Genomic DNA, 16,321 nt, shown 5'->3' on the forward strand with positions numbered 1-16,321 from the left:
AAGCCAAGGAGTCAGAGAACTAAGCTAAGGACAGTTAGGCTTCTGTCTTTACAATGTTCATGCTCCTTAAGCAGAAAGTCACCAAGAGTCATTAAGTGTCTAATTGTATTAAATACTGTGTGTGAAATGCCCCTAAATATTAAGGTTTAACTCAATTTATGAGACTGCTTTTCAAAATAAGCACATTCATTCACAAACTTTTTTCTTTAGCTTCTTCTATGTGTCAGACATTATTACATTATTATAAGTACTGTTTGAATCCAAGGCCTGACCTTGAATTGAGACCAGCTTGACCAACATGGAGAACCCCTCTCTACTAAAAATATAAAATTAGTTGGGCATGGTGGTGCATGCCTGTAATACCAGCTACTCGGGAGGCTGAGGCAGGAGAATTGCTTGAACCCGGGAGGTGGAGGTTGGGTTGAGCTGAGATTGTGCCATTGCACTCTGGGCAACAAGAGCAAAACTCCTTCAAAACTCGTCTCAAAAAAAAAAAAGTACTATGGATCCGAACGATTCCAGTCCTGTCCTTGAGCTCAAAGTCTAGCAGGGAGGTAAATAGATTAATTATTAAACAATGTAAGAAATATTGATACGTATGAACAAGTATGAGAGCATGGTAGATACAGCAAGTAAGGCTAAAGAAGTGGTCTTACTATCCAGGAATTGTTTTTTTTTTTAATTTTTTGTGTTTTTTTGAGACTGAGCCTTGGTATGTCACCCAGGCTGGAGTGCAGTGGTATAATCTTGGCTCACTGCAACCTCTACCTCCTGGGTTCAAGAGATTCTCCTACCTCAGCCACCTGGGTAGCTGGGATTGCAGGTCTGTGCCACTATGCCCAGCTAATTTTTGTATTTTTAGTAGAAACATGGTTTCACCATGTTGGCCAGGCTGGTCTTGATATCCTGACCTCAAATGATCCAACCACCTTGGCCTCCCGTAGTGCTGGGATTACAGACGTGAGCTACGTGCCGGCACTTAGGGGTTTTGAAGGATGAGTTTAACAGGCTCTGAGGGAGGCTCTAGTCAGAGAACAGCATGAGCAAAGGCATGTGGTCAAAAGAGGGTTTGCTGTATGTGGACATGATGTAATGTTCAGTGTGGCAGAATTAGAGGGGATTGAAAGGAATTTGTGGGAGGTTAGGTCCAGAGTTGGATTGGGCCAAATTGTAAAGTGCATTGTTTGCCCACAGTTTGGATCTTATACTGTAAGCAGTGAGAAATTAACTGTTAAAGACTTTTAGGCGAAAGAATGATGAAACCATGTTATTTTATTTACTTTTCAGTAAATTAGTGTTGGTGGTATTGAATGATATGTAAGAGATTGGTGCTAGGGAGATCAGTTCAGGAGCTCCTGTTACAGTCCTAGTGAGAAATGAAGAGGATATAGATTATAGCAATGGATTGGAATGAAGATTCCTAGATGTTAATGATAAGGTTGGGTGATTCCATGCATATATATGGGGCGAAAGAAAAGAAATCAAGGATGACTTAGGTTATAGCTTGGTAGTGGAGTGGTAATAATCATTAACCAGAACTTTTGCATACAAATTATTGTTCATCACGTCATTCAAGGTTATATATTAACTTTATATATTAATTTACTGCTGCTAAAAATACAAAAATTAGTTGGGCATGGTGGCGGGCACCTGTATTCCCAGCTACTCAGGAGGCTGAGGCAGGAGAATTGCTTGAACCCAGGCAGCAGAGATTGCAGTGAGCCAAGATCGCATCACTATAGTCCAGCCTGGGCAAAAGTCATATAATATATGACTATAATAAGAGAAACTCATTATATTATAGTCACATCTTGTTTTGGACTAAATTTGGTATAATTCATTTTGATTGCATAGACTTGACTTTGAATAACGTTTGTTTTTTTCCAGAAATCAAATTTATTTTCAGTAGATGATATTCTTTTCACCTCTGAGGGTTTTAAAGAGAATGTGATGCAAATTCTAAAGACCATGGGGAGATCAGTGATAATATCTTACATATATATGTGGTGTTTTGTGGTTTAGACAGTGCTTTCCTGTATGTTTTCTTGTGCAGTCCACTCAGCAACCAATAAGGTAGGTATTATCAGTCCCATTTTATAAATGAAAATGCTGAAGCTCAATGACTCACTCAAGTTATACAACTTATTCTGAGATTTCAGTCTTGATTTTTTACTTTCTAATGTTATTTTTACATTACCTTTGCTGCCCCAATCCAGAGAAAAGTTTCAAAAATGATTTGAGCAATGATTACATTTTGGGGAGATATGTATAATGCATTTAGAAGGGGGCAACAATAACTAGAAATTCTAAGTTCTGGTTTGTCAATTAAAAATAAAGAGTCCTGTTTTCACATGAAAGGGAAGGACAGATAGCTACTTTTGTCATATTTCAAATAACGTTATGGCATTTGTGCAGCTAGTTTCTGTGAGGGCCTTGTAGAAAGTTTACATTGATATTTGTCTGGGAAACAATAGCACTAGACAGAGAGGGCACGCCATAGATTCCAACCCACTTCTGCAAACTCTTGCTGGGTAGCTGAGTGACTGGGCCTAGCCTGGTGTGAGGAATGCGTGCCCTGCAACTTCAGAGTCACAATTCAATTGATTGAAAGAGATTTGTTCCCACTTCTTTCTGGGAGCCTTGGGTATACAATGTCTGTATTCACCTCTTTCCTTCAAAGCTAGAAAGAGGGAAGAGCTGAAGAAGGAAGTGTTGGTTAGATTTTTTTTCCTTCAAATAGTGGGCCCTCCTAGTGTACTGATGGGAAACATACAGCTTTTGAAAAGTTTGTGCATTTAATATCAATGGTGTGAGGGACATCATGAGCTTTTTCAGAAGATCATTAGATCTTTATGAGATCTTGTATACTCCTAGTTCCTTGCATATAGTGGATATGCAATAAACTTTTGTAGAATCAATGTATTTTTAAGTTTTAGTTCCAGAAATTCACTCGATTCACCTTCCTAAATGCTTTTGGAAAGATTTGGTATAGTGATGTGACTGAAGAGTATAATGGTCATGTGTTTTTCATGATACACGATGAACATCACTTTTCTGAAAAGCTCGGGACCAGAAGTGTTTAGGATTTTGGATTTTTTTCAGATTTTGAAATATTTGCATTATACTTACTGGTTGAGTATCACTAAGCTGAAATCCAAAATGCTCCAGTGAGATTTCTTTTGAGCATCATGTCAAGCGCTCAAAAAGTTTTGGGTTATGGAGGTTTCAGATTTTGGATTTTCCACAATAGGGGTGCAAAAACTATGCCGTGTAAACTTTGGATCAGTTACATTCTCCTTAGATAGAGAGCCTGGGCATGTCTTAGTTTTTGACTTGAAAAGCAGTTCTGGCACTGATGTATACATTTCAAAAATAGCAACTTTTAAGTAGAAAACTTTCATGGGGTCAGTAAAAAATTTTTTTCATTCCCATTTTTTTGCATATTATTATAATTACATGAAAGACTTTGCCTTTTTATTTCTCATATGGATTTGCAATCCAATGAAAGACTTTTTGACTCGAAATCTTCACTCAGGTTATCTAGAGCTTGATTGATGTTAGTTTCTGAAATGACCTAGTTTAATATTTAGGATGCTCTATTCACAAACCCCTTGCAGTCTTCAACCTTTTTTTTTTTTTTTTTTGAGACAAGGTCTAGCCCTGTCACCCAGTCTGGAATGCAGTGGTGTGATCTTGGCTTGTTGCAACCTCTGCATCCCAGGCTCAAGTGATACTCCCACCTCAGCCTCCAGAGTAGCTGGGACTCTGGGCATGTACTACCACGCCCAGCTAATTTTCATATTTTTTAAAGAGAAGGAGTTTTACTGTGTTGTCCAGGCTGGTATTGAACTCCTAGGCTCAAGTAGTCCACTGGCCTCAGCCTCTCAAAGTGCCGGGATTATAGGCATGAGCCACCGCACCTGGCCCAACCTTTTAAATTCATCCATTTGGCCGGGCGCGGTGGCTCATGCCTATAATCCCAGCACTTTGGGTGGCTGAGGCGGGTGGATCACGAGGTCAAGAGATCAAGACCATCCTGGTCAACATGGTGAAACCCCGTCTCTACTAAAAATACAAAAATTAGTTGGGCATGGTGGCGCATGCCTGTAGTCCCAGCTACTTGGGAGGCTGAGGCAGGAGAATTGCTGGAACCCATGAGACGGAGGTTGCGGTGAGCCGAGATCGCGCCATTGCACTCCAGCAACTGGGTAAAAAGTGCAAAACACCGTCTCAAAACAAACAAACAAACAAACAAATAAATAAATAAATAAATTCATCCATTTGTAGCAGGTTTCTGTTAAAGCTAAGCTATACGCTTGCAGTTACCAGTGGGATTATTCTGTTTTTGTTTTGTTTTGTTAACCCTGTCTCTTATACCTTACCTCCTATAAGACCTACCTTTTAAAAAATCACTGTTTCTCTGTTGAACATTTCCAACTCTGATTATTCTTATTATTTTATCTTGTATTATTTGTGTTTGATTAAAACTTTATTTTGCAGCTGGGCACGGTGGCCCCCAGCACTTTGGGAGGCCGAGGCAGGTGGATCACTAGGTCAGGAGATCGAGACCATCCTGGCCAACATGGTGAAACCTTGTCTCTACTAAAAACACAAAAATTAGCCAGGCCTGGTGGCATGGGCCTGTAATCCCAGCTACTTGGGAGGCTGAGACAGGAGAATCCCTTGAACTCGGGAGGCGGAGGTTGCAGTGAGCTGAGATTGCACCACTGCACTCCAGCCTGGCGACAGAGCGGGACTCCATCTCAAAAACAAAAAACAAACTTTATTTTGCATTTTTAGGTAATATTTCTGATTATTTTCAAGTTACATAGAGTTGTAGCTTTTCAACTGGAAAATGATATCAAGGACACTGATACTGTCATTGTTTTTATCTTATTTTTAATCCATCCCTTCACCCCTAAGTCTAATATAGTACAAGAATAGAAGTTGATATACTGAAGTTGATCTTTAAATGTATATTGATTTTTGATTTTCTTGTCTTGCAGACACGTTGGTCGTCATTGCCTTCGAAACCACTTTAGCCCTCAGCTCTGTGTCAGAAAGTAAGTTTCTAAGTCTGGAGATTATTTTTTCCTGAGGTAAAACCAATAGATTATTGACTTAGATTTCGTGGATATGTACGAAAGTGGGCACTTGTAGACAATTGACTGAAACTTAAGTAATTGTGGCCACTATTTATTGTTTCTGTGTATGCGTGTTGTTTTTGTATGCGTGTTGTTTGTTTGTGTTTTCGACAGACTCTCACTCTATTGCCTAGGCTAGAGTGCAGTGGCACAGTCAGAGCTCACTGTAGCCTTGACTTCCTCAGCTCAGCTTCCTGTTGCTGGGACTACAGGTGTATGGTGTGCCACCATGCCTGGCTAATTTTTGTATTTTTTGTAGAGACAAGTTTCACCACTTTGCCCAGGCTGGTCTTGAACTCCTGGGCTCAAGTGATCATCCTCCTGCCTTGGCTGGAATTATAGGCATGAGCCACTGCACCTGGACTTTCATGCTGTATATTTATTCTCAGCCTGTTGATGTCAACAATTGCCTTTGTGTGACTTTTTAAGAACTTTTTGTTTTGGAAATATTTTATACTTTCAGAAAAGTTATAAGAATAGTTTGATGAAATTCTATATGCCTTTCACCCACATTTGTCAGTTGTTAACATTTTATTGTATTTGCTTATCACTCTTTTTCTGGCTGGTGTTTTAGATTATGCTATATGAAGTTTTTATTTTTGTAGGTCAAAACTGGTGGAATATTAATGACTTAGTGTAGTTCAGCCTAATATATATTTAATTATTACTATTTTCACTGAATGCTTTAAGAGTAAGTTTGAATATCATGACCATTTACCTCTAAATGTTTCTCCTAAGGATAAAGAAATTGTCTTACATAACGCAGTATAATTATATAAGCATAATTATCAAATTTGGGAAATTTAATATTGATTAACTTATCTGATATACAGTTGATTTTCAGATTTTTCATTTGCCCCAAATAATGTGTTTTATAGAAATATAATCAGCTGAGCATGGTGGCTCTTGTCTGTAATCCTCACAATTTAGGAGGCCTATGCAGAAGGATCACTTGAAGCCAGGAGTTCAAGACCAGCCTGAGCAACAGAGAGAGACCCCCGTCTCTACAAAAAATTAAAAAATAAAAAATTAGCTGAGTGTGGTGGTGTGTGCCTATAGCCCCAGCTATGGGGGAGGCTAAGGCAGGAGGATGTCTTGGGTCAAGCAGTTTGAGGCTGCAGTGAGATATGGTCATGCCACTGCACTCCAGCCTGGACAATAGAATGAGACCTCCATCTCTATTTTAAAAATGAGAAGGTCGGGTGCAGTGGCTCACGCCTGTAATCCCAGCACTTTGGGAGGCTGAGGCGGGTGGATCACCTGAGGTCAGGAGTTCAAGACCAGCCTGGCCAACATAGTGAAACCCCGTCTCTACTAAAAATACAAAAAATTAACCTGGCGTGGTGGCGGACGCCACCAGTTGCAGTGAGCTGAGATCATGCCATTGCACTCCAGCCTGAGCGACAAGAGCTAAACTCCGTCTCAAAAAAAAAGAAAGAAAAAAGAAACACAATTCTCCATTGTCCATCCAGAATCTAATTCGGCTCACACATTGAACTTAGTTGACCTCTTTCTTTAGTATCCTATAATCTGGAACTGTTGCTTAGACTTTCTCTACAGTCTTATGACATTGACAGTTTTTGAAGAATACAGGCCAGTTTTGTAGTGTTCCTCAAGTTGGCTTTTTCTGATTCTTTCCTAATGATTAGATTCAGGTTGTGCTTTTTTGGCAGGAGTAATGGATGATGTTATATCCTCAATACATCATGTCAAGGGCCATATGATGCCATATTTTACCATTATCGGTAATTTTTCCTTTTTTTTATTTGTTGAGACGGAGCTTTGCTCTTGTTGCCCAGGCTAGAGTGCAATGGCACGATCTTGGCTCACCACAACCTCCTCCTTCCGGGTGCAAGTGATTCTCCTCCCTCAGCCTACCGAGTAGCTGGAATTGCAGGCAGATACCACCATGCCTGCTAATTGTGTATTTTTAGTGGAGATAGGGTTTCTCCATCTTGGTCAGGCTGGTCTTGAACTCCCGACCTTAGGTGATCTGCCCTCCTTGGCCTCCAAAAGTGCTGGGATTACAGATGTGAACCACTGCACCTGGCTTTTTTTAATTTTTTTTTTTTGAGATGGGATCTCACCTAGGCTGGGTTGCAGTGGGGTGATCATGGCTCAGTGCAACCTCCACCTCCCAGGCTCAGGGGATCCTTCCACTTCAGCCTCCTGAGTAGCTGGGACCACAGGAGCTCACTACCACACCTGGCTAATTTTCTGTAATTTTGGTAGAGGTGGGATTTTGCCATTTTGGCTGGGCTGGTCTCAAACTCCTGAGCTCAGGTGATCTGCCTGCCTACCCAAAGTGCTAAGATTATAGTTGCAAACCACTGCGCCTGGACCTCTTTCTTTTTTTAAATTAGAGATGGGGATCTCACTGTGTTGCCCAGGCTGGTCTTAAACTCCTAGCCTTAAGTGATCCTCTTGCTTTGGCTTCCCAAACTTCTAGGAATTACAGATGCGAGCCACTGCACTCAGCCTAATTTTTAACTTCGATCATTTGGATAGCAAATGTCTGCTAGGATTTTTCTGTTGTAAAGTTACTGTTACTTCCTTTTGTAATTAATAGATAATCTCTAGACAGATATTTTCTTGAAGGAATGGAATCATTTTTAATATAGGCACATAATAGTTTTTTTTTTTTTTTTTTCTGAGACAGGATCTCAGTCTGTCACCCAGGCTGAAGTGCAGTGACATGATGATGGCTCACCACATTCTCAATGCCCCTGGGCTCAGGTGATCCTCCCATCTCAGCCTCCTGAGCAGCTGAACTATAGGTGCACATCACCACACCCAGCTAGTTTTTGTATTTTTTATAGAGAAGGGGTTTTACCATGTTGCCCAGGCTGGTCTTGAACTCCTGGGCTCAAGCGATCCATCCACCTCAGCCTCCGAAAGTGCTAGGATTACAGGCATGAGTCACCATGCTCAGCCTAATAAATTGTTGAGGATAGCTGTTTCTTATTTATTTATTTATAGAGACAGGGTCTCCCTATGTTGTCCAGGCTGGTCTCGAACTCCTGGGCTCAAGGGATCCTCCTGCCTCAGCCTCTCAAAGTGCTAGGATTACAGGCATAAGCCACCACACCTGGCCTGAGCGTAGCTGGTTAATAGTTGGTTTCAACCTAGCCCAGTGGTAAAGGAAACCAAGAAACTGTTGTGGTACCGAGCTGAATCTAGTTCTTGATTTTTGAGAACCTGAAAGGGAATCTTGAAAAGCCAGATGAAAGCAGATAGTAATGTATGAGTTAAAACTCTGGCCTTGGAAAAGCATAATCCATTTATGTGAATATTTTAAAAATACACTTGCCCTGCCACCCAACAAGGAGTTGTGCTTTCACTTCCAGATCTGTGTATTGGGTGGGATTAGAAAGCAGTTATTGGCTGGGTGTGGTGGCTCATGCCTGTAATCCAAGCATTTTGGGAGGCCAAGGTGGGCGGATCACGAGGTCAGGAGATCAAGACCATCCTGGCCCCATCTCTACTAAAAATACAAAAATTAGCGAGGCATGGTGGCACATGCCTGTAGTCCCAGCTACTTGGGAGGCTGAGGTAGGAGAATTGCTTGAACCTGGGATGCGAAGGTCGCAGTGAGCCGAGATTGTGCCACTGAACTCCGGCCTGGTGGCAGAGCGGGATTCCATCTCAAAAAAAAAAAGAAAAAGAAATCAAAGTTATCATCTGATATGACCTCATCAGATGATTGAGGTTATTAACTGAATTAAACTTGGTATAAAAATAAGGTAAGTGGAGGAACATGTTTTCCCAATACTGTGGATTTGTCTTGCCCACCATACTGTTATTGGAAAAGGGGTCTTGGATCTCATGTAGGAAGAAATTCAAGGTGAGTAGCAAAGCGCAGTGACAGAAGCAAGTTTATTAGAAACTACTCCATTATATAGTAGGATGTCCTAAGGAAACAAGTGGAGGAACATGCTGTCTTTAAGTTTCTTTTTTTCTTCTCTCTCTCTTTCTTTTTTGTGTTTTGTTTTGTTTTATATATTTTTTTCTATGTCTCTAAATTTTTATTTTTTTAATTTTTTGAAAATATTTTGAGATAGAGTCTTGCTTTGTTGCTGAGGCTGGAGTACCATCACGCAGTCACAGCTCACTGCAGCCTCTACCTCCCTGGGCTCAGGACATCCTCTCACCTCAGCCTCCCGAATAGCTGGGACTATAGGCTCGGACCATCATGCCTGGCTTAATTTTCTTTACATTTTTTGTGGAGACAGGGTTTTGCCACGTTGCCCAGGCTGATCTCAAACTTCTAGGCTCAAATTGTCTGACCATCTTAGCCTCCCAAAGCGCTGGGATTATAGGCATGAGCCACCATGCCTGGCCTAAGTGTTCCTTATATAGAGGTCTTGTCTGTGTAAAGACTAAACTAAGCTGTGCTTACATGCGGAGGAGCAGACAGCATGACAAAATTTATTATTCTGTTGATTTAAAGAAAAGTATCCTTGACATTTTAGTGTGTAAGGACATCAAAGCATAACAATAATTATTTTGAAAGCATATGTTGTTATGGGTATTGGGACATCTGGACTTTCTGTTGTTGGAGTTTGTCTTTGCAGGTATTACCGAGCTGCTTCCTTAGGTGTAAACATCTTAGGAACATGGCTTGTGACTGGCAAGGAATGTGCCTTGCTAGTTTTAAGATGGATTTTATTTTATTTTTATTATTTTTTGTTTTCTATTGCTGTAGCAAGATGGAGTCAATTATAAAATAGTGTCGCTCTGGCTCTCCTAGGTTCCTGCTTCCATAACAAAACCTTTTCTAAAAAGGTATTGCAATTTTTGTTTTTGAGACAGTTTTGCTTTTGTTGCCCAGGTTGGAGTGCAATGGCACAATCTCGGCTCACTGTAACCTCTACCTGCTGGGTTTAAGCAATTCTCCTGCCTCTGCCTCCACAGTAGCTGGGATTACAGGCGCCTGCTGCCACACCCAGCTAATTTTGTATTTTTAATGGAGACAAGGTTTCTCTATGTTGGCCAGGCTGGTCTTGAGCTCCTGACCTCAGGTGATCCGCCCACCTTGGCCTCCGAAAGTGCTGGGATTATAGGCGTGAGATACCATGCCCGGCCTGTACTGCAAAATATTAACTTAACAAAAAGTTATGCAAAATATTAAACCAAGCTCACTCTGGTTTTATTTTAGTGCTGTTCCTTTGGGAACCACAGCCAAAGAAGAGATGGAGCGTTTCTGGAACAAGAACACAGGTTCCAACCGTCCCTTATCTCCCCACATCACTATCTACAGGTAAGGACTCTGGAGCCAGAGAATCTAGAGGTAGTGGGTGAAAGTTCTTAAGGTTGATCTTTACCCTACCTGATACTTCCCTCACTTTTGCTCAACTAAAATACAGCTATGTAGATAAGGTGAACCCTTCACCTTATCTACATAAGGATTATCTTAGGCCTTTTTTATATGGAGATGACTAAATTCTATATCTTCTAGCGTTAGAAGGGGTAATTTATTCTGCAAAACTACCATTAAGAAAATTCTGGGCTGGGTGTGGTGGCTCATGCCTGTAATCCCAGCGCTTTGGGAGGCCCAGGTGGGTGGCGAAGTCAGGAGATTGAGACTATCCTGGTCAACATAGTGAAAACCTGTCTCTACTAAAAATACAGTAGAAATGCACCATTGTACATTTCGACTAGCAGTGTGTAAGGGTTCCAGTTTATCCACATCCTCATCAACACAACATCTGTATTTCTACTAACATCTGTTCAAGGCAATTTGGGCTTTTTAAAAATTACGGTTCTAAAAATTATTTTAATCCCTTCCACTGCCCAATTTCAAAGGCACTTCAACATTTTTGGGTATTCGTTACAGCTGCACTCCTCTTTTGGTCACCAGAGTCTATACTAGTTATCTGTTTGCTGCCATAACAAATTATTGCAAACTTAGTGACTTAAAACAACACAAATTTATTACAGTTCTGTGGGTCAGAAGTCTGGCAGAATCTTCCTGGACTGAAATCAAGGTGTTTGCAGGGCCCTGTTTCCTTCTGGAGGCCCTAGGGAAGAATGCATTTCCTTGCCTTTTCTAGCTTCCAGAGGCTATCTGAATTCCTTGGCATGTGTCCTCCTTCCTCCATCTTCAGAACCAGCAATGCTAAATTGAATTCGTCAGTCACAACAGTTGACCCTGCTTCATCACATTTCTTCTTTGACTCCTTTCTTCTGTGAGCCTCTTCTGCTTTTCTTTTTTCTCTTTTCTCTCTTCTGCTGCTAAAGACCTTTATGATTACACTGGGTCCGTCCTAATAATCTAGGATAGTCTATGTTGTTTGTTTTTGAGACAGGGTCTCGCTGTGTTGCCCAGGCTGAAATGCACAAGTTTTCTACAAGTTTTTTTTTTTTTTTTTTGAGACGGAGTCACTCACTTTGCCACTTGGCCTGCAAAATTTTTACTCTCTGCCTCCCCCTCCCCGCCCCCCGCTTTTTTATTTATTTTTATTCTTTAAGTTAGAACCCGCTTTTTTTTTGAGACAAAGTCTCACTCTGTTGCCCAGGCTGGAGTGCAGTGGCACGATCTCAGCTCACTGCAGCCTCCGCCTCCTGGGTTCAAGTGATTCTCCTGCCTCAGCCTCCTGAGTAGCTGGGATTACAGGCATGTGCCACCATGCCCAGCTAATTTTTTTGTATTTTGAGTAAAGATGGGGTTTCACCACGTTGGCCAGGCTGGTCTCCAACGTCTGACCTTATGATCTGCCTGCCTTGGCCTCCTGCTGGGATTATAGGCGTGAGCCACTGTGCCTGGCTCTACAAGTTTAAAACTTGTGGGGAATGATCATGGCTCACTGCAGCTTCAACCTCACAGGCTTAGGTGGTCCTTTCAGCTCAGCCTCCTGAGTACCTGGGACTACAAGCATGCACCACCATGCTAATTTTTAAATATTTCCTAGAAATGGAGTTTAGTCAAGTTGCGTAGGCTGACTTTGAACTCCTAGGCTCAAGCTGTCCTCTCACTTTGGCCTCCCAAAGTTCTGGGATTACAGGTGTGAGCCACTGCACACAGCCTAGTCTCTTTATCTTAAGGTTGTCTTATTAGCAACTTTAATTTCATCTGCAACCTTAATTCCCCTTTGCCATAAAAGGTAACATATTCATAGATTCTAGGGATTAGAATATGGACGTCTTTAAGGAGGCCATTATTATGCCTACTACAACTTCTTAATGCTTGGGTGTGTGTTTCCTCAATTGCAAGACAACCTCCAAAGTACAACCATCACTATGTTAATTAGAAAATTAACATTGATCGAGTGTTACTGTCTAAACCTTAGGTCCCTTTCAAATTTTGCCACTCCATGAATGTCCTTTATAGGCCTAAGATTGAACCTAGAATTATATATTATGTTTAGTCATGTCTCTTTAATCTCCTACAGTATGGAAGACATTTTTAGTCTTTCCTTATTTGTTATGACCTAGACATTTTTAGAATGTTCCTCAATTTGGGGTTATTTGGTGTTTTTTGTTTTTTGGTTTTTTTTTGAGGCGAAGATTCGTTCTTGTTGCCCAGGCTGGAGAGTGCAATGGTGAGATCTTGGCTCACTGCAACCTCCGCCTCCTGGGTTCAAGTGATTCTCCTGCCTCAGCCTCCCGAGTAGATAGGCATGCACCACCACGCCCAGCTAATTTTGTATTTTTAGTAGAGACAAGGTTTCACCGTGTTGGTCAGGCTGATCTCCAACTCTTGACCTTAGGTGATCTGCGTGCCTTGGCCTCCCAAAGTGCTGGGATTGCAGATGTGAGCCACAGCACCCGGCTATTTGCTGTTTTATGATTTATGCATTTTTGGCAGGAATACCCCTGCCGAAACGCTATAGTTCTCTGAGTACATTGTATCAGGAGGCAGGTGCTGATGATTTATCCCATTATTGGTGATGTTAACTTTTGTCACTGTTTAAGATGTGTCTGCTAGATTTCTCTACCATAAAGTTATTGAATAAGGATGTTGTATTTATTAATTAATACATATTTTGGAGGGGAGATTCTTTGAAACTAAATATTTTTTCTCATCAGATATTATTCATCAGTATCTGTTGGAGGTACTTGGCCTAAATCATTTATTACTGAGATAGTTGCCAAATGTATTGTTAATAATTTTATATAATATTTTGTAGATTTATTTGTTAGGATAGGGTAATGCTTGCTTTCTTTATCAATATGGACTCAAGCATCATTTTGCCCAAAGTTTTATACTGTGTATTTATTTATTTTTGTCACCCAGGCTGATGTGCAGTGGTGCAGTCTCAGCTCACTGCTTCCTGGGTTCAAGTGATTCTTCTTCCTCAGTCTCCTGAGTAGCTGGGATTACAGGCATGTGCCACCACATCCGGCTAATTTTTGTATTTTTAGTAGAGACTGGGTTTTACCATGTTGGCCTGGCTGGTCTCTACCTCCTGACCTCCCGCCTTGGCCTCCCAAAGTGCTGAGATTACAGGCGTGAGCCACCAGGCCAAGCCCTCTGTTATTATTTATTTTGGTCTTCAAATTGTCCCAGACCTGGCCAATAGGAGTTCTTAAAAATGACTCCTGTGAAATCAGTATCTGGGTGCTAGATATGCTCATTGCTACTGATATGTCATTGCTTCTAGGCCCTCTGTGGATAGAGGTAGCATATATATGTATGCATTCTCTGTCACACACACCACATGTGTATGTATAAAAGTGCATACATATATACATCATACATGCATATGTACACATCTCTGTTTATCTCATCTTCAAAAGTGGCATTGATAGCTGTTTTTTGCTGATGTCTTTGAAATAAGTCCCTGTAAATCTGCTTTTTTTTTTTTTTAAGGCTAACCCAGCAAAGCATCTTGAGCTCTGCTACTCTCTTGGGTTTCTGCCAATGAGGCTGGCCATTTTTTAACCACCTCCACAAATACCATAACCCTTAAGTTTTTTTTCCAAGCCAGATTCCAGGAATAATCCTGTTTGTAGAAACTGGACATGCCACTAAAACGAAGGAGACTAATAAGTGATCTCATTTCTTCCTGTTTAATGGTGAATTTTTTTTTTAAGAGATAAGGTTTTGGGGAAGAATTATAATGAAAAATATCTTACCAAATTATTCTGAATCTATATTTAAAGTCCTGGCCTTTTTTTCGCAGGCCATATAAAGAATGGTTGTAGGTTGGTGAGGTGATTCTTTCGCTACCTTGTTTGCTTTTCTTATGTAACTCCAGACATACTTGGGGTTGGTGGGGAGAAAGCAGCCGGGAACATGGGGCTGTTTCCAGAGTGGCATGTTAGGGAAACATATCTGAGATATCTGAAATCATATTTTCTATTAACCACTTTTTAGATTTTTTGAGAGGCGTGGAAGTAAATGGTTAGTGATGCTAAATATCTTTTCATGTACTTATTGGCCATTGGCAGTCTTGGCCATTGGAGAAATGTTTTTACTTTTCTGGAGGTATTTTTTGTTGTTGTTTTTTGCTTTTCAGGCAGAGTCTCCCTTTGTCAATCAGGCTGGAGTATGGTGGCAGGATCACTGCTTGCTGTAGCCTCTACCTCCTGGGCTCAGGCAATCCTGCTGCCTCAGCGCCCCCAAGTAGCTGGGACTACAGGTGCATGCCACCATATCTGGGTAATTCTTGTATTTTTTGTAGAGACAGGTTTTTTTTTTTTCTTCCCCATGTCGCCCAGGCTGGTCTCAAACTCCTGAATTCAGGCAGTCTGCCCACCTTGGCTTCCCAAAGTTCTAGGATTACAGGCATGAGCCACTGAGCCTGGCCACAATCTTGATTTTTCTATAATCAAAATGTAGAATGTTCATAAAGGACTAGTGAAGAAGACTTATCTTTGCTCCATGATGCCTGAGGCCTCAGCTGGAAAACACAAAGGCTAGGGGCTAAATTAATCTGAAGATCCAATGATTCACGTGTCTTGGGTTGATTCTGGCTGTGGATAGGGCCCTTATTTTCTCTCTCGATAGGCCTTTCACATGATATTTGTGTAAGCTGCCTTGGGTTTCCACGTAGGATGAGGGAGGAAGGAGAATTTGTAAGTCACGCAGCATCACTTCTGCTGCATTCTATCTTTTGAAGCAGTCGAGCATCAAGTCCTGCCTAGGTTCAAGGGTAGAAGCTAAATACTTGCTTGATGAGAAATGACAAGATTCTGGAAGATCATGAGGGACTGGAAATAATGTGGTTATTTTTAGAAAATAAAATCTTTTACCTTGTCATTACTGGGCTAACCAGGCTATGATTTTAACTGTTTTTGAAAATTAGGGTAACATTTGAATTCAGCAGTTTCATATTACATCATTCCCATTTTCTATATCAGTATTTCTGAAAGATTTCCAAAACAGTGCATATGTTTCTTCTATTAGCTCTTTCAGTCATGGGATTTGATTCATCTGGTCCCAGAGCCCCAAGTGTGTTTGGAATCTTCTAATTTTCTCACCTCTTTAGGGTTTCAAGTCTTTCAAATCAATATTTCTTCGGTCTTTTTCATGCTGATAATAATTCTCTTTGACAGATAAAATAGTTTTGCAATCTGTTTCACACTGTGTCATCAATTAGCATAAAATTGCTCATCCCAGTTAGGAGGCTCTCTGTCTTAGAATACAATTTTAAAAGCTCCTTTTTGTTGTCCTTGAGATTTTTGCAAGCCTCAGCTCATTCTGGGTTTCAGTCTCCTGGTTCTTCTTGCCAAATCACCCCATTGTTCTCTGCACTTGGTTATGTGGCTCTTCCACCTTTTGTATTTCTATGTTAAATCTGATTTGATCAGAGTGGTATCTAGCTAGTATTAATATTTTTAATTTATTTGGGAATACTTTCTTACTGTGACCATTTTCATTATGTAGGTAGAATATTCTTTTGAGATCTTTTTAACCTCCTCATTTCTCTAAATTAGAGTGTTTAATATATGGTTTGATTATGTTTGGTATTCTTTGTCTAAGCTAACATTCCAAGATGAGTGTTAACTTTCTATAGAAACTCTTGTTCTTTCCATTTACCCACCAGTTCTCTCTTGATCGTGAGAACTAGGTCTAGAATAACAATGTTGGTTGTCCTTCTATGGAAAGTTGATGATGCATGATTTAAAAAGGGGTTTGATGACAAAAAGTATTTCACAACTCCTGTGGATTAAGAAATATATACTAAATCCAGAAGACTGGATATGAAAATTTGGGATAGGTAATTTATTGT

The 16,321-nt window shown here is 40.7% G+C and overlaps 1 protein-coding gene across 1 annotated transcript in view; it reads left to right on the forward strand.

Annotated features, from left to right (window-relative positions):
* SDHC (succinate dehydrogenase complex subunit C) overlaps window positions 1-16,321 on the forward strand; it is a 46,448-nt gene that overhangs the window by 2,958 nt on the left and 27,169 nt on the right. The window contains exons 2-3 of the mRNA XM_003735163.5: window positions 5,007-5,063; window positions 10,303-10,404. Of these exons, the coding sequence (XP_003735211.1) occupies window positions 5,007-5,063; window positions 10,303-10,404 (159 nt within the window). The remainder of the gene's footprint in view (window positions 1-5,006; window positions 5,064-10,302; window positions 10,405-16,321) is intronic.

The sequence above is a fragment of the Callithrix jacchus genome, chromosome 18 (genome assembly GCF_049354715.1).
Source record: "Callithrix jacchus isolate 240 chromosome 18, calJac240_pri, whole genome shotgun sequence".
NCBI lineage: Eukaryota > Metazoa > Chordata > Mammalia > Primates > Cebidae > Callithrix > Callithrix jacchus.